The sequence below is a fragment of the Phalangium opilio genome, unplaced genomic scaffold (assembly GCF_054372755.1).
Source record: "Phalangium opilio isolate 3A_F unplaced genomic scaffold, DU_Popi_V2 ptg000002l_1, whole genome shotgun sequence".
NCBI lineage: Eukaryota > Metazoa > Arthropoda > Arachnida > Opiliones > Phalangiidae > Phalangium > Phalangium opilio.
Window position 1 is genome coordinate 3293486 of NW_028324144.1, and position 26870 is coordinate 3320355.

At 37.6% G+C, this 26870-nt stretch overlaps 4 protein-coding genes and 1 long non-coding RNA gene across 11 annotated transcripts in view; 1 reads left to right on the top strand and 4 right to left on the bottom strand.

Annotated features, from left to right (window-relative positions):
- LOC149718296 (uncharacterized) overlaps positions 1–3689 on the bottom strand; it is a 31469-nt gene extending 27780 nt beyond the window's left edge. Inside the window, exon 1 of the mRNA XM_089840611.1 lies at positions 1698–3689. Within this exon, the coding sequence (XP_089696737.1) occupies positions 1698–3236 (1539 nt within the window). The 5' untranslated portion in view covers positions 3237–3689. The remainder of the gene's footprint in view (positions 1–1697) is intronic.
- LOC149718297 (uncharacterized) lies at positions 3688–6876 on the bottom strand. 2 transcript variants are annotated; one of them, XR_016367474.1, is made up of 3 exons: positions 6488–6876; positions 6274–6387; positions 3688–3785 (listed from the first exon to the last, which is right to left on the bottom strand). It is a non-coding gene; the product is annotated as an uncharacterized LOC149718297 (long non-coding RNA). The 2 variants fall into 2 exon arrangements; XR_016367468.1 differs by having other exon boundaries at positions 6477–6876.
- A 55-nt stretch (positions 6877–6931) lies between these two features.
- On the top strand, positions 6932–9505 carry LOC149718298 (uncharacterized). Its single transcript, XM_089840620.1, has 5 exons — positions 6932–7140; positions 7272–8659; positions 8722–8997; positions 9056–9192; positions 9262–9505. Exons 1-5 carry the CDS (start codon positions 7060–7062, stop codon positions 9381–9383), a joined length of 2004 nt encoding a protein of 667 aa, XP_089696746.1. The 5' UTR covers positions 6932–7059; the 3' UTR covers positions 9384–9505.
- Positions 9506–10376: 871 nt separating this feature from the next.
- Iswi (nucleosome-remodeling ATPase imitation SWI) lies at positions 10377–16153 on the bottom strand. Its single transcript, XM_089840642.1, has 13 exons — positions 15816–16153; positions 15671–15751; positions 15427–15599; positions 15264–15364; positions 14768–14868; positions 14512–14691; positions 13812–14415; positions 12545–12909; positions 11965–12480; positions 11660–11899; positions 11338–11589; positions 11047–11259; positions 10377–10724 (listed from the first exon to the last, which is right to left on the bottom strand). Exons 1-13 carry the CDS (start codon positions 15945–15947, stop codon positions 10548–10550), a joined length of 3135 nt encoding a protein of 1044 aa, XP_089696768.1. The 5' UTR covers positions 15948–16153; the 3' UTR covers positions 10377–10547.
- A 532-nt stretch (positions 16154–16685) lies between these two features.
- LOC149718300 (ecotropic viral integration site 5 ortholog-like) overlaps positions 16686–26870 on the bottom strand; it is a 117388-nt gene continuing 107203 nt past the window's right edge. For 3 of the 6 annotated variants that reach the window (XM_089840684.1, XM_089840711.1, XM_089840707.1), the window contains 8 exons: positions 22320–22830; positions 21975–22244; positions 21792–21884; positions 21567–21725; positions 21123–21488; positions 20487–21062; positions 20310–20408; positions 16686–19464 (listed from right to left, as the gene is read on the bottom strand). In XM_089840684.1, coding sequence (XP_089696810.1) covers positions 19213–19464; positions 20310–20408; positions 20487–21062; positions 21123–21488; positions 21567–21725; positions 21792–21884; positions 21975–22244; positions 22320–22830 — 2326 coding nt within the window. In that variant the 3' untranslated portion in view covers positions 16686–19212. The remainder of the gene's footprint in view (positions 19465–20309; positions 20409–20486; positions 21063–21122; positions 21489–21566; positions 21726–21791; positions 21885–21974; positions 22245–22319; positions 22831–26870) is intronic. The other 3 variants (XM_089840690.1, XM_089840699.1, XM_089840695.1) reach the window with 3 other exon arrangements.

Consider the following 26870-nt stretch of genomic DNA (forward strand, 5'->3'; position numbering starts at 1 on the left):
ATGTAATTGAACTACGGGTAATTACGAGGAAATAATATTAATTTTTTTTTCTTTATTTCTTTGATACACATTATATAAAATTTAACCCAGACTAAATAAATAATTTTTGACCTCTTTAATTTTTAAAAAGTTGTTTGAAAGACTACTAATTTATACGGGGTTTTTTCGTGTACCAAGGTACGAGATATTAAATTATAAAATTACTAATACTTTAATCTAATTTTCAAAAGAATACGTAATGGTTAATACCAGAAATATTTAATTTCAGCTTAAAGGGAGGGTGAAATGGAAAATCAATTGATTTTTTTAAAATAGATTCTTCTACTTATTATAAGACCAATCTGCACAGGAAATTATTATTTAGCCCAGAATGATTTTAAAATTCAATTTAGATTTCGTAGATAATTTGAAATAAGCACCTCCGACCAATCGCGTAACGCACTGCCTTTTTGTTAACGAAATTCACTTCTCACAAGTGTTGCCAGTAAATTGCGAGTGCAATTCAACCGTTATTTACACTTAGCTAGTTTTCATTGGTAAATAAATAACAATACGTAGAATAGAGACCATGTTTTTACAACCTATTGCATTTCCTTGAGCGTCAATACGAATTTTTGTTTTGGGTTCTTACACCATAAGTTCATAAGATATGTTCCTTCCATAAGTTTGTAAATTCTGGTAACTTAGAAACTGGAGCTTGTAATTTTGAAGTGAGTGAGGTAGGTCATAGAATCAGGGCAAAGCGACATACGCCTGGTGAGGCGCTGCTGTCAAATTTGGGCTTAGTAATGCAGACTAAATAGGACCTAGATGAAACTTGGTCCTGCATGCAAAATTAACCACCACCTAGTGTATGGACTTCAATTCTGGCTTGTCGTTCTGCTAGAACTAGTTATCTCGAGCTGTAAGTCTCTCAGTAGCATTACGAACTCGTATAGGCAGTGTAATAATTATGGAACTAACATATCACTTATAAACTTATGTTAGTACACTAAGAGCCTAACACTTGTTATTCAGAGTGATGAAAATATGTATTTTAAATCCCGTGACAACGACCGTATTCACGCTTTAATGGATAGTGTCACGCTATAGCGTATAGATTTCCTTTTTGACGCACGCCAAGTATCACGAACAGATATTCCTAATTTCCTTGTAAGGTTTTTTATATCATATTTCATTTCATACATATATACATACGAAAATGCATATATTATGATTATAATTTTAATTTTAGCTCGTGAGCCATGATGCGTTTCTATTATCAATAACCTCCTTACATAGAAACCCAACCCCCGAAATGTGTGCCCTATAGCGAGGGTAAAGGTCAAATTAGAGGTATTCATTTATCAGGAGAATTGAAATATATTTTTCTTGTTAAAAATTTTAAGATGACTTCAATCAGTAAGAATGATATAGATTTTTCATTTCAAAATTTTTGAAATGATTTTCCTTGATAGTCCCAATTTCCCCCGATTAACTTTAATTTAACAGTTTTAAAATTCCCCGAATTCTCCCTGATATTTCACACACTCCCTGACTTTCCCTTGTAATCCTGGATCTCCAGGTACCGTTATCGCAACCCTGTTTGTAACGCGTAATCTTCGACCCGGTTCGCAGGATTAAAGTAAATAACAGTTTGACAACAACAAACATTGACCAAACAAGATACTAAAAAAGAAAACAGAAATGGGACTTACTTTGGATGCCATATTCTCTAGAAAAGCTGCAATGCTACTCCTGACATGGTTCTTCATTCCGCGAATGGTTCCTCTTCGAGACAATATAGTTCCGGTCTCGGAACCCAAGCTGCTATTGGCGTCATCATCAAAAACGTCGCTGTCATGTCTAACGTGGTTCATCGTAATGAATCTCATTTCCCTGTCATAATTGGTGGTCGAGTCGGATGTCAATCTAACAGGGATGGCCACGTGTATCCCGTCATTTGCAGATGGAACCGTTTCATTAATAACAACGGGATGTTGGAGACCGGATTCTTCTTCGCTAAGAGTATCATCATCGTGGTATCCATCATCGGGGCTTCGACTAACCATCTCTTCTTGATGGTCTCGACGGTTACTTCCAAATGAAACCCTCAACTTAATTCCTTCCGCGACAACGTCAATGTCCTCGGGGTTGTTATTGATGTTGTTATTATTATTGATGCGAATAACGTTCATATCCTCAGCACCATTACCACCACCAATGTCCGAAGAAGTTGAAGTTATCTTCCCCTCCATTAAGGAATCATCTAAATTTGGCACTAAATTAACTTCGTTCTTAATCCATTCTTCCTGAGTGGCGACGATTGATCCATCGACATTACCTCCTCCCAAGGTGACGTATTGCGTTACCTTAACGGAGACATCGGATGCCGCGTTACGGTCATCTAAATCGTAAGATTTTTGACCACAATTTTCATTGGGGGTTTTCTGGTCAGGTGCCCCGGGGACCATAGTGGACGACACCGGTGACGTGGTGACCGTTTTAACGGACACTATATGATTAAAGGAAGAAATGGACCCGACTATCCTAGGTGGTCCGTCAGTCTCTTCATCGAAACGCGACTGATGAACTAAAGGAAACCTGTTGCCACCGCTTCTGCGCTGCTCCGATAAAACGGGGCTATTACTAGAATCTTTTTTAAACTCTTCCTGCTCGAGGGTTAATCCGGGTTTTACCACCAGAACCGAGGTTGTTTCGTTAAGAACTCTACTATCGTCCGCTAGCGGCTCTAGCCTAACTGTTGTACTACCAACAACCGGCTCCACACTGGCACGAACCACCGACGAATCGCGAATGGTCCGAGCGCAATCTTCGTTGATGGACGAAGCTGCCGCATCGCGATTAAGAACTTCGCTCACCCTAATCGAGGTAGTTCCAACAGAAGAAACGGGCGCCGTTACGCTCGAGTGGTTAGACCCGACCAATACGGCATTACTACTATCCTCCGCCGTCACCGGTTTACCTTCCAGATAAATTTTGGAGGTATCGTTCGATTTCGCGATCAATACCCGACCTTTGTTACCCGATATGACCCCGTTGTTATTGAGGACAACACGATGTTCGGTGTTACTATTGATAGCTTTCAAACGATTCGATTCTTCCTCGGATATAACTGATCCATTTACCATAACAGAGACGCGGTGACTCTGGTTCGAATTAGTGTTAGTAGATGATGGAGTTGTAGCGAAAATCATGGGTGATTTCATAGAACTTATTTTGAACATGGCGGCCATTTTGATACACTTTAGGGTTGTTTTTAATTTATTAGTCTAGAGAAAGGTCTTGACCTTTTGATCTTTAGGTGGTTTTAAGGGATGGGCAAATAATTGTCCCACTGACCGACTGGACGGTCGGAAACGCGACGGGACGCACACCACACGAGTCACGACAACCACCGGGCGTGCCACCAACTTTTTATCACCGACCCGATAACAACAAAACTCGAGACCCGACTGAAGAGAAAAACTTTCAATAATTTTTTTTCCTGGATTTTTTTTTTCTTTTCGGGTTGGTAAAAACTACCTACGATCAGGTCTCAGGTATTCAACAGACTTTTGAGAGTCTAGTCTCGCCTTTGCCCGTTCTTTAAAAAATGCAGGCCGAAAGAATGCGTACTTGGTTAGCGCTACAAGCTAGACCTGACGCTTTGATGCAAAGACATGTAGGGGGGATAAAGACTCGGCAAGGGAGGGCATAACCACAGGCTGCCTGCCTGCCACATTTAAAGTAGCTTCGCGCACAGGTGACTTTTCACGTGAAGTCTTTACCGCCAGGGGACATTCCTAAAACACAAGAAAGAAAAAATGGTTTTTGGCTTCATTTAAAAATCAAATTATTAATTTTTATATTTAAATTATCCCAGTTTATTTTTCTCTTTTTTTAGTTTTGGGGGATTGGATTTACTTTTAAACTCGTGAACTACTACTTAAATTTAACGTTTTGAATTTGATTCTAACATAGATATAAAATAAAAATAAATAAACTATGTATTTAAATAAAAAATGGATATAAAAATTAAATATCCGAATTTCTTTATTATTATTCTATTTTTTTTTTCCTGTGAATATTTTGGGTTTAAATTTATCGCTAGAAAAAGCACGATTACTTTATTATGCAATCTATAATCTCTCCTTTTACAAAAGTGTATCCAAAAAATGCCCAGGAAAGTCGTTAAATGATAATATTAGCGTCAAAACTTACCGCCAAAAATTGGCTTCCTTAACTTTTGTATAAACCCGCGAACCGATGTTGTTATTTAGTGTACAAACGAAAGTAGCGTTTTGTACACCGTAATATTTAAAATTAACTACGGAAAACGGGGTTAAATGCAATAGTTACCTATCTAGTTCAATGACATAACTCGTCTATATTTTAGCCTTCAACTGCAAAAATTAATACAGTAGACGTAAAAGTTCGCGCCAAATGTTTTTATACGTAAAAGTTCGCGCCAAAATTTTTTTTACCTAAAATTTCGCGCCAAAATTATGTTTTTATACGTAAAAGTTCGCGCCAAAAGTTTTATACGCAAAAGTTCGCGGCAAAATTATGTTTTTCAACTAAAAGTTCGCGGCAAAATTATGTTTTTCAACTAAAAAAGTTTTTATACGTAAAGGTTCGCGCCAAAAGTTTTTATACGTAAAGGTTCGCGCCAAAAGTTTTTATACGTAAAGGTTCGCGCCAAAAGTTTTTATACGTAAAGGTTCGCGCCAAAAGTTTTTATACGTAAAGGTTTGCGCCAAAAGTTTTTATACGTAAAGGTTCGCGCCAAAAGTTTTTATACGTAAAGGTTCGCGCCAAAAGTTTTTATACGTAAAGGTTCGCGCCAAAAGTTTTTATACGTAAAGGTTCGCGCCAAAAGTTTTTATACGTAAAGGTTCGCGCCAAAAGTTTTTATACGTAAAAGTTCGCGCCAAAAGTTTTTATACGTATAAGTTCGCGCCAAAATTATGTTTTTCAACCTAAAACTACGCGCCAAAATTTTTCGCGCGCGTTTACAGATTGTGGGTCATACGGAAAAACTAAACTGAAAAAAATTATATCTGCCGATTATTTTAAAGTTTGAAAAAAAAAAACTAATTTACGAGCGAAGAAATAGCGGTGGTGATTTGATGACGTGAAACGCCTGATTAACCGCGAAACAAGGCCGAAAATACGCCAATGTTGGGTTACGTAACTAAATAAGATAGGCAACTTTACTACTACGATTTTCTCAATAAGAGATTACCAACCAATAAGATCGCGTTTAAGGTGTGTTTTTCCAAGTTATTCAGAGATAATTTGAGATAAATAAATAAAAAAAAGAACGTCTCTGCGTAATAAAATCTTAATTGTCAATCCCTAAAAAACATTTTTTTTTTTCTTTAAAGTAGTGCCTACCTTCAGGGCGTCGGGAAAAATACCTGACCGACTGAGGAATAACCAGAAATAAAGTAAATTTGAAGTTATCAAAGAAATATACACTACTGTTGAACCTTTTCAAAAGGGGAGGGTCATAGTATCGTCTGCTTGATCATAGCCCACTCGATCCGCGCTCACGGACACAAGCTTGCGTCATGTCGCGCGAGATCGAGTGGGCTATGACGAAATGTGATTGTGGACAACAAAGACTTTAGGCAGGGCTTAGAGGTTACCAGTCAACCAAACTCCGTATTGTTTGATACAATTGTAGTCCACATAACCATCAATGTTTGTTGGAAGGAAGTTTTGATAATTTCTAAAGGGCATTTACTTCTGGAATAACATGTAGCATTTTGTAGGCCTACTCTACCTGTCGTAAAGGGGAGGGGGGTTAAAGTGGGGTGAAAAGGGGTTGACGCAAAAATGGGCAAAACAGGTTTAAAATGGGGGGAACCGCAACCGCACTATCATAGGACACCCGGCGGCAATCAACCTTTAGGCCACGCGCCTTTTTTTCCATTTCTTTACTTTGATAAGCCTAATTCCTAATATTTGACAATATCTTATCTCTTTGCATTTTTTTTAAAAAGAATTGGGATGAGGCTTTGGAAGTTATTTCAAGGGGAGAGTTGGGTTGGTTTTATTTTACCAACTATGAGTCGCAATGTTTAGTAGAGGCCGGGAAAGTTTAGGTCAAAGGTATTACACAATTTTAAAGACATCTTCACATTTAAAACCAAAATTTCAGTGAACAATTTCATATATTACCATATTTTCATTAGGGTTTAGCTAAGACTTTGTCTTTCCCAAACATGCGATGTCATGGCTACTCTTAAGGTCACCCGAGGTCAAATAATTTTAAAAATGACTCACCATGAAATATGAAGCCTCTGGCTCTTTATCAACGACCTTCCATTTACTCTCTGATCTCTGGAAATGGATGTCTTTCAGAAACCGCGTAACATCGTGATGTAATCATCATTAGGCCTAAAAAAGAAAACTTTCTTTTAGATCTACTCCATGGTTGGCAAACCGCGTTTATGAACGATAAGCAAAGGGAAAGAATCAAATTTTACCGTTTACGGACCTATGATTTATAAGCAAAAACATATTGTAAAAGGCGAGTAATTAACGAGGCTTAACGCGTGCGTTTTTTTAAAGAAAAATATTAATTATTCCTCTAAAAGGAAAATTATTGGGTTGGAGACATCGCATCCCCATCCTTTGCTAAACATAGCATCTGAGGGTTATTGTATTCTTTCATACGTTCTTCACACAAGATTGATTTTCTATTAAATTTGTATGAAAATTAAACGAGGTGGTTTCTTTTTAAACTAAAGCCTAATAATGCAGCAAATTTTTCCTTCAAACTGCAACTTTCACCATTCCGGTTTCCCGCCCGGTCCTCCCGCTTTTTAGTATCGTCTGATAAAAAATACGCGAACCTACCGCCATCTAGGTGTAACCGGTTGTAAATATAGAGGGCCAACTTCGCGTGCAAAATTAAACCCACGTGGAGCGCATTCTGGCGCGTCATTGGCCGAACCCCCACAAGGCACAATTCTTGTTCACCACGTTGTTGTCGGTAGCGGTTGATTTAAGAAATTTGAAAATTTAGAATATAATAAAGTTAATTAATTAAAAGTATAATAACAAATTATGGGAGACGAAGGAGGAAGTTTCAATAGAGGAGGTGGCGGAAGAGGTCGTGGTCGCGGACGTGGTGGTTGGAATAATGATGTAAGTATAATAAGTTTTTGTAAGCGTGGTTTTAGCCAAGGCTTAAAGAGATAGCCATTGTTTTTCTATAGAGCATAAGCCATAGAGGATATGATTTATAATTTGAATGTTTTTCGTGTTAATTTCAATAGTCTAGAGGAGGTTCACGCGGAAGAGGAGGCTGGGTTGATAGAGGAAGAGGAGATTCACGGGGTGGTAGAGGCGGTTGGATGAAACGAGGTGGTCGCGGAGGTTATGAAGGTGGTGGTGGCCGAGGACGAGGAGGTTATGACGGAGGAAGGGGTAGATCTCCTAGCAGAGGAAACTTCAGAGGAGGACGCGGTTTTAACAGAGGAGGCGGCGGAGGAGGTGGATATAACAACAATCGAAACAACAGTTTTAGCAGCAATGACGGAGAAAATTCCTTCAAGAAACAACGGAAATCTTTTAACGATGATGAAGATAATGAAGAATCAATGGATACTGATATTAAAAACGATTCTGAAAATAAGAAGATAAAGATTGAGGATGGAAGTGAAGATTCTGGTGAAGAAGAGTCGTCATCCATGGAGGAAGATCAAGCTGCGGAAAAATCAAATGGAGCTAAAGCTCCTAAGGCTAAGGCTAAGGCTAAGGAAGAAAGCAGTGGTGATGATGATGATGACGACGATGAAGAAGATGATGATGATGATGACAGTGAAGATGAAAAAGGAGAAGGAAAATTAGATTCCTTCAAAAATGACTTGAAGGCAGTTTTGGGTGGAAAACCAACAAAATCTAAAGGTGGAGATGACGAGTCAGATGATGATGACGACGACGACGAAGATGATGATGATTCAGATGACAAGGGTGGTAAAGAGGAGTCCTTCATTCCTCTAGAAAGTAAAAAACCCAAAGTCACCCCAAAGAAAACTCCAGTAACAAATGCAAACAAAAAAGAAGAATCATCTGATGACGACGATGATGATGATGATGACAGTGAAGATAGTGACGAAAAAGGTGGTTCACCAGCAAAGAATAATAGTACAGCACCTAAACGACAACTCAAACAATTCCCAGGAGTATTAGCTGCAACTAAAAAAGAACCGTCATCAGATGACGACGACGATGAAGATGATGATAGTAGTGAAGATGAGAAAGCTAAAACCCCTCAGCAAAAACCTAACAAACAAAATCAGACTCCTCAACAGAAAACCCCAGCTAAAACACCCCAACAAAAACCTAAAACACTGCCGCAAGTTAAAAAGGCTGCTGAGCAAACGCAGAATAAAGTACAAACTCCTAAAGTCACTTTGAAACGCGAAATTGAAGAAAGTGATGACGATGAAGATAATGAAACACACAAGAAAGTAAAAATTGACCAAAATGACATTCTCGCTCTTGAAGCTGATAGGAAAAGGGAATTGGACGCGCGTTCGTTATTCATTGGCAATTTACCAGAAGGAATTGATGAGACAACTCTTAAATCCTTAGTTCCTAAAGCCACCGCTTTGAGGTTGTTCGTTAGGAAAAATAAGAAAGATAAAAACAAGTGGAATAGGTACGGTAACTCTAACGAACTCTCGATTTTCACATTGCTAATGAATGTTTTACGATTTTTAGGTTTGTTTTCTTGGAATTTGACACCGAAGAAACGGCCGAGAAGGAAATACGCAGATTAAAGAGTCAAAAATTAGGGGATCAACAAGTCCTTGTTGATTACGTTGGGGCCAAAAGTGGTAGAATTATGGAACAACGAAAACCTCCCGTTACTAAACCAATTAACCCTAAGAAACTATTCATTCGGGGCATTCCACCAACAACCACTCTTCAAGATATTAGTAAATTATTTCCTAAGGCTGAAAAAGTCAGTTTGAAACCCAAAGGAGACGTTAAAGAGTAAGAAAAGCGGTTCAGAATCGTCTTAAGAAAGAAAGCTAACGTTTTACACTTGCAGAACGTGTCACGTATGGTTTGCCGATGAAAAAGACGCGGCCGACGCCTTCAAGAACGCCAATTTAGCTACAATCCAGGATAAAAGGGTCTTTGTCTTGTACGCTCTTAAAAACAAGAAGAAGAAGCCTATGAAATTAAGTACGCGATTAAATTAATCATTCCAATTAGGTTTAAATACTAATTTTGTTTTTCACTTTGTCGTTTTAGAGAAACAACTTAAGAAGGCGAAGAAAGCGTCAAAAAAGAGTGGTGGTCAAAACAATGTGGATGAATCTGACGAAGAGAATGAAGGCGACGATGATGATGATAGTTCTAGTGACAGTGATTAAACTGTGTAATTTTTAAATTGCAATTAAATTTTGCACGTAATTTTAATGTACGTGAAATCATGTATTATCTATTATTCCCATCCCATTCACAGTAAAAGAAAAAAGTTATCCGAAAGAATAAATCAGTCATGCTTTTTTTACTATTAAACGTTCATATAAAACTCATTGGTTTTGAACCAAAGGAAGTGTGCTATTTCCCTGTACTGCCCTTCACCATTGAGTCCGACTATTCCTCCCCCATTTATAGGTGTCCCACCCAACCTATGCTGTGCCACAGTTAGTGGCGCCGATTTCTTTCAATTAAGTTAATAGTAAAGGGAATGACGCACGCAGATCGTCGTCATCTGGTGAAGAATCTCCAACCAACTCACCTTTAGTGTGTCATGATGATGACTAGTCCATGTCTCTTGAGGACATCGCCAATGCAACAAATGTTTCAATTATGCGCAAATTCGATTAAGTTATAAGAAAACGGAATGACGCGCACATCGTCGTCATCTGGTGAAAAACCTCCAGCCAGCTCACCTTTAGCGCGTCATCATCATCATCATGACTAGTCCATGTCTCTTGAAGACATCGCCAATGCAACAAATGTTTTAATTATGCGCAAATTCAATTAAGTTTATAGAAAAGGGAATGACGCGCGCAGATCTTCGTCATCTGGTGAAAAACCTCCAGCCAGCTCACCTTTAGAGTGTCGTGATGATGAGTAGTCCATGTCTCTTGAAGACATCGCCAATGCAACAAATGTTTTAATTACGCGCAAATTCAATTAAGTTTATAGAAAACGGAATGACGCGCACATCGTCGTCATCTGGTGAAGAATCTCCAACCAGCTCACCTTTAGACTTGGCTTTGTGCAACTGTCATCATCATGACGAGTCCATGTCTCTTGAAGACATCGCCAATACAATAAATCAAATGTTTCAATTCAAAACCTTAATATAATTAATTCCTACCCCTTCAAATATATTTTAATTAATTTAAAACTAATTATTTTGTGGAATGAATCCTAAAAACCCTTTAATTTTGTTCACAAGGGAGAAGGGAAACAAAAATAACATTAAATATACCATGAAGTTTACATACACCTTTGAATCTTTCCGTACAATTAATTTAAAACCTGCTCATGAAAAGTTAATGAAGAGTTAAATGTAATTAACTTCACTTTCTTCGTTTGCGACCTCCGCCTGATGGTGTATCCATTCTACGTTTACCACTCGTTCCTTTAGCGGGCGCTTTAGGACCTCTCTTTTTCCTTTCCGCTTTTTCTTTCTCTTCCAATTCTTGATTTTCTCTTTCGATCAACGTAATCAAAGTGTTGCATCTTCTTTGTAATTCCTTAACGAGTGATTAAAATTTATTAATTAATTAGCCTTATTCCTGATCAGCGCCACCTACCCATAACGGCGACTTTGAGAACTACTGTAAACGGCAAGCCAATCAGATGTCGCTAAAATCTGGTGACGTCATTTTTGGTAAGACCCCGAGAGTGCCCGTCAGTGACGTCACCAGATTATAGCGGCATCTCATTGGCTTGCCGTTTACAGTAGTTCTCAAAGTCACCGCTATGGGTAGGTGGCGCTGATCAGGAATAAGGCTAATTAATTAGGAACGCAATTACTAATTAAAAAATTAGTTAAATAAATTCGAGTATATTTACAGCTGCTGTACGTGATTTGATAAACCAATCAAAGCGAAACTGCGGCGCTTGTCTTATGGCTGCCCTTAACTCGTCGTAAACGTTCTCTTTATCGAATCCGAGTTTATGTAACATGCAAACCAAAAAGCGGTCTTCTTCTTCCGTATAATTTTTGCCCTTGTTGGTACCGTAGGCAATACGTAACTGATGAAATGGTGCCCTGTACCTAGCCATCTATAAAGAAAAAAACCTCAACCAACGTTAACTTAACAATAATCGAAAACTCCGTTACCGAAGAGCGAGCGAACAAACCTTAATGTCTAATGCCTTTTTGATACCGGCCCTACGTTGTATTCTCGCTTCTCCTCTTTCAATTTGTGCCATAATCTTTTCAATATCTTGTAATTCGTGACAACGTTCCCAAAACACTGCGGAATATTCCATCACTTCTTCGGGAGTTTTACCTTCAACTTCACGAGAAACATTTTCAATGTCATCTCGCCCGTACTTTTCATTGGCTTTGATGAATTGATTGAAGTCTCTCCTTGTCCAATTAGTGAAACCCTAACGAAAAGTGTTAGTTAGGGTGCTGAAATTTAAAGTTTTTGGTTAAACAACTAACTAACTAACTAACTTCATTTAAGAGCCTTTCTTTCTCAGCCAACTCGTCTTCGGTAAGTTGCTCACTCTCGTCAATTTTGCCCTGTTCCTCTTTTTGAACTCGAGTGGCGTCACTTCCTAAGTCGGGATTCTTTGGGACTTTATACCCAATTGTTTTACGATAATAATAAATCTCCTTATCAAGGAGTTCAAATAATCGAGGAGGGAAAAATTGAAAGTCCTGAATGTTCGGCTGTTTCGGTGGTCTTGGAGCCTAAAAACGACGTTTTAAGTCTAAATACTCTTAAATAAAGAGTTAAACTCGATGAAGATGTTTACTTTAGGGGCTTTGGGTTCGCTAACCCTTAAAGCTTCACGGAAATAAGCATCAACGGCGTAGTTGGCTTTACGTTCTCTCTTCGGCGGTTCGATCCAATGACCCAATCCTGCAGCTTTCCTTTTCTCTCGATAATCGAGTCCTTCAAAATTATAAACGCTTTCCGGTTGTTCCATGGTGAAATTTCTCAAGGTGCTTTCTCCCATCGTCTGTAAACGCTTCTGTAGGTCTTCAGTTTTCTTTTGTCCCTTGGCTAAAATGGCATCAATATCTTCGTCCGTAATTTCGCTATCTTTGGAAGCGAAGATGTGATCGGCTCCGTGTCGAATCATGCCCAACATTTCTTCTTTGCCCAATTTAGCCGAAGCGGCATCGACCAGTCGACCTTGTTGAATGACCACGTTGTCCAGTTGCAGTTTCATTTCAGCTCTCTCAACGATACGTTCCTCAACCGTATTTTCGGTAATCATACGAAAAACCCTTACTTGCTTCGTTTGACCGATACGATGAGCGCGATCCTGATTGGTTTTAATTAAAAACCATTAAAACTAATCGTCGTGTTTAGTGAATAAATCTAAATACCATAGCTTGTAGATCAACTTGGGGGTTCCAATCCGAATCGAATATTAGCACAACATCAGCGGTGGCTAAATTAATACCCAAACCACCAGCCCTAGTACTTAACAGGAATATGAATTTTTCACTGTTTGGTTTGTTAAATTCGTCGATGGATATCTCTCTGTCCTCGTGATTAGTTTGACCATCGAGACGACAGTACGGATATTGCTTCCATAAGCAATAATCTTCGAGGATATCCAACATACGAGTCATTTGAGAAAAGATTAAGACTCTAGATTCTTGTTCTTGAAGTTTCGGTAAAAGCTTGTCCATAATAACCATTTTACCACAATTGTAAACGAGATGAGAATCAGTTGTGTAAGGAGGGCCTGGAAAGCGCGCAAAACCATGAACTCGTTAATTTCGAGTGCTCGGACGGAGTATCGCGCCCCATACTCGTTAATTAATTTCGAGTACTCGGACGGAGTATCGCGCCCGATACTCGTTAATTAATTTCGAGTACTCTATTGGAGTATCGCGCCCGATACTCGTTAATTAATTTCGAGTACTCGGACGGAGTATCGCGCCCGATACTCGTTAATTAATTTCGAGTACTCGGACGGAGTATCGCGCCCCATACTCGTTAATTAATTTCGAGTACTCGGACGGAGTATCGCGCCCCATACTCGTTAATTAATTTCGAGTACTCGGACGGAGTATCGCGCCCCATACTCGTTAATTTCGAGTACTCGGACGGATGATCGCGCCCCATACTCGTTAATTTCGAGTACTCTGACGGAGTATCGCGCCCGATACTCGTTAATATCGAGTACTCTGACGGAGTATCGCGCCCGATACTCGTTAATATCGAGTACTCTGACCGAGTATCGCGCCCGATACTCGTTAATTTCGAGCACTTTGTCCGAGTATCTCGCCCGGTTCTCGATAATTTCAAGCACTCTGTCCGAGTATCGCGCCCGGTTCTCGATAATTTCGAGCACTCTGTCCGAGTATCGCGCCCGGTTCTCGTTAATTTTGTGTACTCTGTCGGAGTATCGCGTCCGATACTCGATAATTTCGAGTACTCTGTCGGAGTATCGCGCCCGGTTCTCGATAATTTCGAGCACTCTGTCCGAGTATCTCGCCCGGTACTCGTTAATTTCCGAGTACTCGGTCGGAGTATCGCGCCCGGTTCTCGTTAATTTCGAGTTCTCGGTCGGATACTCGTTAATTTCGAGTACTCGGTTGAGCTGAAAAAGTTAATTAACACTAATTATTAATTAAAGATTACCAGGTTCGGCTCCATCAAATAAATAAGGATGATTGCAACATTTTCGCAACTGCATAAGAATATTCAACAGTCGCATTTTGTCTACTTTTCCGGCTCCATTAACAATATCAATGTCCTTCATCAGGATTCTCGTGTACCATTCTCTTTGCATTTTGCTGAGTCCAACGTAGATTTTGACTTCTTTCTTTGGTAACAATCTTTTTTCTACATCGGATTTGAGCCTTCTCAATAAGAAAGGACGTAAAACAGCGTGCAATCTTTCAACTAAGGGTGTGCTTTCTAGACAAGTATTTGTGTTGAACCAAGCGTCAAAATCCTCCGAGGAATTAAAAACATCGGGGAGTAAGAAATTAAGAAGGGCCCAAAGTTCGTGAAGGTTATTTTGTAAAGGAGTTCCGGTTAACAATAAACGATTCGTGGATTTAAATTCTCTGACGATTTCCGAGAGTTTGGACTTTTCATTTTTAATCCTATGAGCTTCGTCGATAACGACGTATCTCCAATTAAACTTCTTCAAAACAGATTTCTCTCTGATCACCATTTCGTAGGATGTTACGCAAACATCCCATTCACCAGGCATTAAAACATCCCTGATTAACGCAGACTTTTTTTTTGGAAAAATTAAGTAATTAGTAATTATTAATTAGAATCTGAATTAATTAATTACAAAGCTACATTAATTTTAATTTTAATTACTTACTCTTTTTTCTTGATCACCAATTAAACAAACTGCTCTAAGGGAAGGGCACCATCTTGAAAATTCGTTCATCCAATTGGCCAAAGTCGATTTAGGGACAATGACCATATGTGGACCGGGAATGTTACGATGGTTTTTCATATAACCCAATAATGAAATTGTTTGGAGTGTTTTCCCCAAACCCTAATGTACATTAAGAAGACTTTGTTAGACTAATTAATTAAAGATTTTTTGTGTTAATTAATAATTAATTATTTACCATTTCATCAGCTAGGATCCCATTGATTCCGTGTTCATACAATGAAATCATCCAATTGAGACCTCTAACTTGATAATCCCTCATTTCACCATGTTTAATATCTAATTAAAGTCGTTTAATTAATGGTTAATATCTAATTAAAACGTTTAATGAATGTTTAATATATAATTAAAACGTCAAATTAATGGTTAATATATAATTAAAACGTTTAATTAATGGTTAATATATAATTAAAACGTTTAATTAATGGTTAATAATTAAAACGTTTAATTAATAGTTAATATCTAATAAAAGATGTTTAATTAATGGTTAATATATAATTAAAGATGTTTTAATGGTTAATATCTAATTAAAGATGCTTAATTAATGTTTAATATCTAATTAAAGATGCTTAATTAATGGTTAATATCTAATTAAAGACGTTTAATTAATGGTTAATATCTAATTAAAGACACTTAATTAATGTTTAATTAACGGAAAAGATATATAAACTTACACGCAGGGGACTCCTCAAATCTGGTAACGGCAATCAGGTTTTTCCTGCTTTCAGAAAGAAGCTCCTCATCTTCTTCTTGCTCAGTTTTACGATGACGAAAACTGAATTAAGATGCAATGAATTTAATCTGTCTTGGTTTAATCATATTTTAATTTAAACTTACTCTCCCATGGCTGATAGTTTAGCCTTCTCATCATTTTTCTTGGTTTTTGGTCGACCAGGCTTTAGTTTTAACGGAGAAGCGGCTTCAGCTTTTTGGGTGCCACTTGCCATAAAGTGAGAGAAAATTTCCGTTTGTTGCAACAGATAATCAAAGCGTTTCGCTCTATCGACGCACTATGAATAGAAAATGCTTGATTAAAGTACATAAAAGTACTTAATTATTATAATTAAATTAATTAATTTACCAATTTCTGATTGAAATCTTTTTCATCAGTTGATTTTCCTGCTGTACTTTCTTCTCCATCAGCAGCTGGTGGACTTTCATTCTAAAGATTTAATTAGTATAATTACTTAAGTTCATTAATTAACTGTTAAAAACTCAATTAATACCTCAGCATTCGCTTCCGCCACTTCTTCCCCATCCCCATTGTTTTCCGCCACTGTTGTTGCTTCTTGTTCTTCAACCTCTTCTTCTTCCGGGCCTTGGCCTTCCTCCTCAACTTGGAACTCTGTGTCCGACATATCTTTTGTTTTTACGATATTTACAGTTTCACAACGATTTAATCACTTATAATTATAACCAGACAATAATTTTTTAAGGGTTTACGACGATATATTCATATATATTTGCGTAAAAATACGATTAAAGGAGTGCACAAAAGCGGCACATCGAATTCGACAGACGTACAAAACAAAAGGCTGCCGGGCGCGGGAAACGGGGCTCTGACGCTGATTATGCAACTTATTGGCGGGAAAATTACAAACCTCAAACTGACCAATCAGAACGCTGAAAGTTGGAGCTTGGAGGATAGAGAAAGAGGTGGAGTGGTGGAGTTAAGGAGTAAGCAGGGCCGGAAATAAGCACAGGACACGGGACATTGTCCAGTAAAATTTTAAAATGTCCTATAATTTTTTTAAAAACTAAAGGGGTTACTGGACATTTTGACCAATAAATTTTTCGAAGTTTTGAAAGCTTGACTATGATGATGCGACACTATTTTTGCACACTCCAGTCGATAATGTCCTATAAATTTTCCAGTCAAACAGGGGGGGTCACTGGACACATGTCCTATAAGAAATTTTTCTTATTTCCGGCCCTGGGAGTAAGGCTGCCGGGCGCGGGAAACGGGGCTCTGACGCTGATTATGCAACTTATTGGCGGGAAAATTACAAACCTCAAACTGACCAATCAGAACGCGGAAAATTGAAGCTTGGAGGATAGAGTTGAAATGGAGTAGCAAAAAATTATTTTCACGGCAATCAACTGGAAATAACCTATTTATTTCACTTGCAATACAATATGTACAGGTTCTACGATACAAGTTAATTATAATTAACACTTTTTGGTCAAAAATAAAAGGAAAGAAAAATATATCTAAAAATAAATAATGTAAACTACATCATCGCAATGCAAATAATATTACGCATGCATTTTTTTAACAAAACAACATGTTAATTATGTCCCTTATTTTTATTTTTTAACGAAATAATAATTTTGTGGTCCTTTTTTTCTTTTTGTTTTTAAAATTTGTATAAGCACCAAAATATTGTAAAATAAAAATTATAGCTTTTATAAAATCATTACATTCAAGGTAATTAATTAAATTAATGTAGGCACTACGTATTTATTATTTTTTTCTTTAGTTCTGTTAGACACATATACCTTTTAGTATTTTCTTTATATAATAGGGCCTACAAAAATCCAACACAAAAAAAAAATTATACAAATTAAAAACGAGAGAAATCTTGTATTACTGCGCACCATTTTGTTTTTTTGTATTTGTTTTTCATCTTCCCTTATTTGTGTTGTTGACCTTTTTATCAAATTTACATAATTATTTTAATTCATTAGTTGACATTTTCTACACTTTTCGTGAGTGTTAGAACAGTATGTTTACGATTCGTTCGTTCTGTTTTGCCTTAGGAAATAAATTTTGTTCCAACAATAAATACAATATCACAGTGGAACAGCCGTTAAGCCCAGATTGGGAGAGGAGAGGGGGTCAGATTAAAAATGATGTTGGGGCCGGGGGGGGGGTTTCATTTTTATGCGGGGTTTTAAGCAATAAAGGGGGGGGGGGTCGCATTCAATAAAATATAAAAATTAAATTAATCCATCTTATTGTGCCAAGGCTTAAAGCGCAATTTTTTTTTTATGATCCACACTGGAGCAGTAGCAGACGACGTATCTATCATTTTGACTCATCTTTTTACTTATTTCCGGACATGGTCACGCCCGGAGCCCCGGACTTATCGCGTTAAGCCTTGGCACACACATCGTGAATAAGGATTAAAAATATTAACCCAAAAAACATAAATTTTGTTTTTTCGTTATCACAATACCAGGGAATTGGCTAAAAAAAACTTGAAAATAAATTTTATAACACTAATAATTAACGATTGCTTTTAAATTCAAAACTAGTTATTAACTATACATTATTATACTGGTTTTTTTTTATTATTTTTATTATGTATGCTAAATATTTCGTATTTTTCAAAATTAAACTAAATTTAATTTAATTACCAATAAATGGTAATTAATTTCTTAAACCACTGTTAAATACGAGTTCCTAAAAATTTAAGATAATATTTTTTTTCTTTTTTTTTCAAAGTTCTATTAATAAAAAGGGATCGGGGATGTTTATGTTTATTTGTTTGTTTGTTTATAATTCTTTCTTTACGTAGTTTATTTTATTTTATGTATACCAGTGTATTGTAAAAACGTAGAAAAAGTTTTTAATTTTTATTTTTTGTTGTATTGTTATTATTAATTTAAATAAAAACAATCTTTACTTCATATTCAATTAATCATTAATTCCCATCATTTTTCTTTTTTCACTTCAAAAAACCGTTGTAACTCGAATGAATTTTGTCAAAACTAAACGTATATTTTTCCCCCGTTTTTTTATTCTGGCAAAAAGCGTAATGTAATTGATATGCCATTATTAAAAGTTCTTCAAATTTTCTTCGATAGCCAACTATTAATTTCTTTTCACGTTTGTCTTAATTTTCTCTAATTCACCTTACAAAAATTTATTGGTCATCTTTCATTTCGTTAATTAAACTCTCTTACGAGGTCTCATTAGATTAGTTTAAAAAGAGCCACCACGTATGTGCCTTTTTTAATTACTGTACTAATTACACTAAATTAAAATTACGGACTAAGATTACTCGATCATTAGCATTAGGACATTTTTGAAGCTAATTCGATAATTAATAATATTAATTTAATTAAATAAAAATCAAATTGGGATGGATTCTAGGCCTAATAAATTTAAATTCATTGTTCGGAAAAACCAAAAACCAAAAAAAGTATATTTTAATTGGTAGTTTTAAGTTTTGTTTGACACGATCGATTCTCGAAGGCATTTGATGCTTTTGTAATAGTTCTTTTCCAAATATCTTCTAAGTCACAATTTAAACTCGAATAAACGTAGTTGCAACATAATAATTTCGCTTCAAATCGTATCGTATTGTATCGTGGCGAAAAATTACATGTATAATAAAAACAAAAAAAACTAACCTTTTTTCGTGTTTTCTCGAACTTTCAGTCATGGACCATTTGTTAATTTGATATATCCGTTTATAAACTTATAATTCCCCCTAGTAGTTTTTATTTTTCGTCTATTTTTCGTCTATTTAATGACACCAGTACCCCCTCTCTGTCCCCTCCCTATTAAGTTCACTCGGCACATCACGCAAAAACACTCGGAACGGAACGGAAGTATTATCGTAAAACAAAAAAATATATAAATACTTTTTAGTTTTCTTTCTTTCTTATTTTTTTTTAGGCTTCTCCGTTCATGACTACTTTGCTATTGGTCAATTGGTGCAGTGTAAGTTGGTCATTGGCTAGATCTTCCATAACACTACTGCTTCGGCTAAATGACAAATTATCTAGAAACGAGCCACCGCCATTACCGGTAACTAAACTTTTGCGAATAGGGGAACCTTCCGTGGAATTTTTTCCATCTCGACACAAGGAATGCATAGCCAAATGCGAAGTTAGTTGTTTATTTAAAGCTTCTAAACGAAGAATCTGAAATTTATAACGATGCCAAGGCTTAGTTCTTCAAACTGTCGCCAAAATTAGGCTAAGTGTCGATTGTCATAATAGGCCTAAAGGTATCGGGTTTTATATCTTTAAAATGAACATGGGAGGTTCAAACAAGTTGATTTTAACTACAATAATAATAATATAGGCGCAAAAATGGATATAAACTTCACATTTGTCTTGATTTTAACCTAATTTCAAATATTTAAATATTAGGCCTAAAAAATTGGCAACGTGGTCGTGTAGTGTGTAGTCCGGCCCGCGCGCGCGAAATTTCGCTTAGGCCTTGGCAAAAGAACAAAGAGAGTAAAATGTAAAAAAGAAAATGGCGGAATCCATATGGATTTTTTGGACCTAACTGTCAATTGTCATAATAGGCCTAAAAGATTAGCCCGCGCGCGCGAAATTTCGCTTAGGGCTTGGCAAAAGTAAAAAGAGAGGGAAAAAAGATGATGGCAGAATCCATATGGATTTTTTGGGCCTAACTGTCAATTGTCATAATAGGCCTAAAAGATTGGCCCGCGCGCGCGAAATTTCGCTTAGGCCTTGGCAATAGAACAAAGAGAGTAAAAAACAAAATGGCCAAATTCATATCGGATTTTGTAGGCCTAATATAAGCAACTATGAAAATAGATAAAATAGTTTGGTTATTTTAGAGAATTTTATCACTGTAAAGCTAATCAAATTAATTTCTTTTTTAACTCTTCAATTAGCTAACAAATGTGGGAGCTAGGAAAGATGGCGAGGTTTTGAACGAAGTTTCTTATAATAAATGTTCAGTAAATAGGCTAATTAAGGAAGGACATAATTCATAATTAACAACAACCTACCTCAGCTCTTAATTCAACATTCCTATCTTGAAGATCCTTCATGGCCTCTTCATTATCGTGTCCAGCTCGTAATTGTCCGGCCGTGACCAATTCTTGGCTCTAATTTCCCCCAGAAACGAATTAAGTTTAAACAATCCCTTAGTTAATACCCCAATTAAAAATAATAGTTTCACATACACTTACTTTAACTTCTAAACCGGAAACTTTCTGCTTCAATTCCGCAATGATCTGAGTTTGTTCCAACTCGCGTATTCGAGTCATCATTTGTTCAGCCGCCATTTTGGACTCGAGATCAATGTACTTTCGTTTCTCTTCCTTTAATTGCTGAAGCAATTGCTTCTCTCTCCTCTCCAGATCTTCTTGTTTCAACTGGGCTTTCTGAACTTCTTCGGCTTGTCGTCTTATTTGATTTAAACTGACTTGATTTTGCGTTTCCAACTCCATTACTTTTTGACGCAATTCTTTTAATTCGGCGACCGCTTCGGCTTCCCTAAGTTTAGCCGTCATCAAGTCTTCTTGCAATTGGGCCATGGCTGATTTCTCTCTTTTACGGAGAAGGGCGGGTGAATCGGTACTGGGTTGATTAGCTTCGGCCAAGTACTTTTCCCATGACGCTTGTAAATCGGAGATTTTTTGCCGACATTCTTTTAGACTAAGAGTGGCTTCGGCTTCGCGTAATTTAATGGTAATCAATTCTTCTTGTAAACTGGCGACAGAATTGTCGGGAGTCGCTTCCCTCAGGGTTTTATTGCTCTAATTAAGTTTAAGAACGTAAGCTTAACGTTGGAAAAAGAAAAAAGGGTTAATAATTACCTCCTCCAATTCCTGTATGCGTTGTTTCAACTCCTGCATGGTCACGTGACTTTCCGCTTCCCGTAACTTGACGGAAACCAACTCGTCCTGAAGCGATTTCAAGACATCGTCGGCCAAACTGGTCAGCGAGGCTGGTTGCGAATTAGTTTCTATTTCTTTGATTGTCTGGTAAGCCTTTTCTAATTCCTGCTGCGTCACTTGTTCTTGTTGCTTGAGAGCGGCCAATTCTCTTTTTATCACGTAATTGTCCTCGGCTTCCTGCGCTCGAATTACTTGACCTTGAATGAGACGGTCTGCCAGAGACGCGCTCTCTTGTTCTAGATGCTCGATACGGTGTTTAAGTAGTCGGTTTTCCGTTCTTAATCTCTGTTAGAATTAAACAGAGGGGGGTCAAATCTTGACCCTGTTGAAGATAGAAAGATAGAGAGTCGTATTTGTACTTACCCTTAATTCAATAAGTTCCTCTTGTTCTTTGACCTTTACTGTCATGTAGTCTTTCTCGAGCTTTTTCATTTTCTTCGCATTATATTTAACTTGTAACGCCAAACTGATGAGGTAGTCGGGGTCAGTTTCGCATTTTGCTGGCATTTCTTTTTGGAAATACTGAAGGACACACGCATGGTTTATTAAACTCCCAAGGACTTGTTGGACAACCAATGACGGACTTACCCGTAGCATTCCTTCCATGTCAAGCTGCAAAAGATCTTCTTTACAACACTGCAGGATAGCGATAGCTATCCGAAAAATCATCTCCATTCCCTGCAAAAAGTTTTAAGAGAACCAAGATACAGCAGCGCTACTTTTGAAGGGGGATAAAAGTGGAAGAAATGAAATCAAGGAGTCGATGCTCACTTCGGACAGGAAGAGGTCCATGACTCTGGACGCGAGATGCATGGGCAGGGTGGAGGTAAATAGCGTAAGGAACCACGAAGACGCGTACATCGACGTATGAAAACTCTGAGATTGAAAATGAACGTGTAGTTCCGAAAGTAGTTCCTGAACGACGCATTCTAGTTGGTACATTCTTAGACCGAGTTCGGCCATACTGGGTTTGTACATCTCGCGCAATCTGTAATCGTGCATTAATTGCACAAGCACCGCAAATGCTTCTTCTTCAGGCATCTGAATTGATTAATAATGAAGAGATTGGAACACCGGCGTCTTAATGGACGGCGCGTCGTCTAAGTCAAAACTTACTTGTAATAGTAGGAGTCCGACGATAAAGGCACTACCTTGACAGTAGCCCACCTCTCTGTCGTGTAGGGAATAGGCCTTCATAACGTTGAATAATCCCTCTTGTCCGGGTCCATCTTTTTCCCTAAAGAACTCGTGTTCGGGGTACGTCCTGGCAATATCTCTCCTAATGACCTTTTCGCAAGGCGACGTACTTTTCATGTACTCGGCGTACATTTCACGCGCGGGACATGTTTGAGCGTTGCAAAGGAGTTGCCAAACTATCCCCCGAAAATGTTGAGGTACTCCTTTACGAACCAAATCCTTGACGTAAGAATTCTTCTTTTTGATATAACTGTCCCATTCGTTAACGAGTCTGCCCCAGAGTAACCAGATATCTTCCCCATCTTCTTCTTGGGCAGCACCCGATTGTTGACTCGTTCCTGATGTGACCGATACTTGGCTAGTGTCAGAGGATTTGCGGGAATGACCCGACGTCAACGAGTTTAAAGACTTCGCGTCTGATTCTAAAAGTCTATCGAAAGAAACAAAAGAAAAAAAAAACAACGAAACATCAGCATCCAACCGAGGAGACAAACTACATTTACGCAAGTACACCGTTCAAGACATATCCCAATGGTACGACGGTACCGTCAAAATACCATACATCTAGCGGTACTTAACGAGTCGGGGGAAATCATAGACCAAATGTACTCGATAGGGACGCGATAACCATTTCTCCGGTACACGTTCGGCGTTACCAAAAGGATGGCTTAGTCCCAACTTAAGGCATTTGGTCCATGAGATAAGTTAAAAATCGCTCACCCTTGAATATCTAGCGAGACGCGTATTGCCATCGTTGGCGATCTATCATTGAGAAAGAGTTTCGCGACGCGTCTCTATACTTTAACCGACGGTTTTTGGGTATAGCTTTGGCGCGAACGACGAAGTTTTCTAACGGATCGATTAAATTAAATCAGCTGAGAGCGCAAACGTCAGCCATCTAGCCAAGTCATCCCAGCGTAACCAACTGGGAAGGCGATCGGGCCCAACTTTGTAGATGTCTAGAGTCAGTAGATCCATCCCGAAGCTCCCTTTTCCCCTTCTTAACTTCATCCCAAAACCGCCAGAGGAGAGGAAAAACGGAAGAGAATCGGTTACGTATACGTCCGAAAAACGGGGAGAAAAGAAATGGGATGGAGACGGAGATGGAGATGGAAGAGGATAGGGATGCTTTAAGGGAAGCTCAAGAGCAAAGGGAGAGAGAGAGATTGGGAGAAAAGATGCAGGGGGAGAAGAAAAAATGGGATAAAATAACGCTACTCGCTCCCACATGCACTTATGAAATACTAGACGAGGCTGGACGCGGATTTGAAGATTTTAGTGGGATTTTTGTTTTCAGATTTTAAAGGACCCGCATACGACTATTTTGAGATTTTGATACTTTACTAAAGGCCTGTTCACATTACAGTTTTCTACAACGAATTCAAACTGATGGAAAACAAGAGCGAAAGAAAATTTTATGGAATGTTTAGCGTACTATCACCCATTACGCAGTTATGTAACCTGATCTAACCAGATAAAAGTTGACATTCAACGTTTGCTGGTGCAACCCCCGAAATTGTCACCAATTTTTCATATCAAAAATTTAGTTTCCAGGTTTTTCTCTGACAAATGTTTGCAAATTTACGTGTCAGAAGATTGATAGGGATTTATGAACTTGAAAATATGTTAGTTCATGCATTGAAAAATTACCCAAAAAAATATATATGAAATTCCCTGACTGTGATGACAATTTTAAAATTAACAGACACTTAATAAACACCCTGAACTTTGCAAGATTTCCAAGTGCTGTGGAAACCCTACTAACACGAATATTTCATTTTTTTAAATCTTAATTATAATCGCTTTAACAATAACGGACTTAATATTTCCACTCCACGCTTAATCATTAATCAATTTCAAGCTCGATTAATCACATAGGTATAACATTTTAACGGTAGCCGGTAACCGAATACAGAAAATCGAACCAAACGATTCTCGACCTACATAACGACGTCATAAAATTTAAATTTCCCATTAAAAACAAAAATAAAAAACACATTAATTTAATTGATTTCATACACATAAAAACAAAAAATAAACAACATTGCACCTTCAAAAAATAAAAATAAACAACATTAAAACATAACTTAAGAATCTCATAAATATTTTGTACCCTTTTTCAGTACATAAAAGCCAAGCACTTCGCGTCTATCTAACCCTGACCTTATTTAGTTTACTAAAGCAAGCAAACGTCTCTTTCTCTCTCACAACACGTTTCCTCTTATTCAAGACATCGTTCTAAAGCTGTAAGCTGATTAAATACCGTCTATCCAATCTTTTAAACCTTGATACCAGTCGTTTTAACATCGATAATATAAATTAAGAGACCCATTTCTTTCGAAATTTGAACATTTAAAGGCTACAATATCATTGAAAACAGAATTATTAATTCAAGGGCTGATTCGCAATCGCAATCAACATGAAAATTAAAACCGAAAGTTCTTATTCTTTCAAATTAACGATTATAATATTATTATGGTTGATAGAGGCTTACAATTATCTTGGGAAATTAGAATATGGTCGAATACAAATAATACTAAGGTAATAGGGCCCAGAAGGACTCTTTAATAATGACAAAAAATTACAGCTACATTGTGGCTTGCGTAGGATTAGGAAGTATGGCTGGGTGAGACGTTTTAGTATGCGTTGGAAGTATGGTATGGTTTTCTTTTTGATGTTTGGGCGTTGAAACGGGTTATATGACTAAGCTCAAAGAAGTTAAGAAGTGTCAGAGACGCGGTGAGGTTTGTTTTTCTTTAAGAAGTTTTAAAATGTACTTAAAGGCGAGTGCAAATGTTCTTAAATAATTTGGTAACAAATTTTTCAGATTCCTAGCTAATATTTCCAGGTTTTCCTTGATTATTTCCGGTAATGTTTTAGGCCAAAAGGGAGATGTTCTTTGGGCGATTTGAGTCCGAAAAGCTCTATGACACCAGGGATAGATTTAATTTTATAAGTAGGAATGGAGAACGGAACGGTTAGTATTTACTTCAGTTGTTCCGACTCATAGACCAGCCAGTATAGAGCCCCTCCCTCCAACACGTAACAACGAAAAGTTTAAATTATCTTATTGGCTTAATTAAACTACGTTTTGATGACGTTGCAGACGGGAACGGCGAAAAATACGTAATTCCTATTTACCTCTGTCGCTATGACCCTCCCGCCTCTTTTTTCATACCCTGCCCCCCCCCCGTCCCGTGGAAGGGGGTCCTGGACTTTGGCACGCTCCCAGATTACTCTGTTCTCCATTCCTACTTCTAAAATTAAATCTATCCCTGATGACACTTTGCCGTCCCGGCCACTTTGTTCAAGTTAAGATTGTATTTCAGTTTCTAAATTATATTTAAGGGGTAACACATAAAATGATACAATATGGTATTTTCCGTAACCCCACAAGTTAATTTGTACAAAGCCTGCCAATACGCGAATTTTGGTACGAAAAATTAAAAATACGCCTTTTACCAATTAAAAATGCATAGTTTTTTTTATATAATTATAGCCTTTCAAGCGCTTAAACCAATTAAATTAAAATTCAAGTATATACATCACTCTAGTTCGAAGCTACGCAACTAAAACACTGCAAGCACCAGCTAAAGCGATTGAAACTTCTCAATTCTCATACAACCAACGCATCGATGAAATTCATAACCACATAACAAAATTACCCCTTTTATGTTTCTAAATCATTTTTAAGCGGTGCTAAATTTTACCACCAAAAAAAAAAGGGTTCAACCGGCAAAAATATACCGACACCATCTACAATAACAATAAAATAACCTTAGCTAAAAACGCAGACAACCCAGCGGGGATCAGGAAGTATTTTTAAACGCCAAAATACAATTACATTAAGTGCAACAATCCTTTGAATTATAAATGTAGCCTAAAGTGTACACGCGTCCGAAGCTAAGCTCGAAATCTTCTTTCCTAATTTTATCATGCACCTAAACTCATAAGTTTATAAGTGATATGTTCCATAAGTATGACACTATCTAGTTTAGTAGGGAGATGGTATAAGATGCCTAAGTATTCGCGTAAGCCATAGTCCCAGTCCCCCTTTCAAAATACAAGGGGGGCGTAAAAGGAGCTATTTCGCTGCCTCTCCTCAGTCGGAAAATATGACTGTAATTTTCGTCATTCGCGTCGCGCTGACGTGAGTTTTCAAGAACCAATAAGATGCTGGTTGTAATTTAGAGGCGGCGGGGATTAACTCCGGACCTACGTTAACGTTTGGACTGGAGATAAAACTAGAAATGTGGATGAACGAATTTATACCTTCTCCCTAATAAACTAGATATCACTTCTTGGTAATGGTAATACAGCTCGAGCTAGTTCGAGGACGACAAGCAAGAATTGCAGACTACACTCGGTGGTGGTTAATTTTGCAGGACTTCCAACCATCTAGGTCCTATTTAGTCTGCATTACTAAGCCCAAATTTGACAGCAGCGCCTCACCAGGCGTCTTCGCTTTAC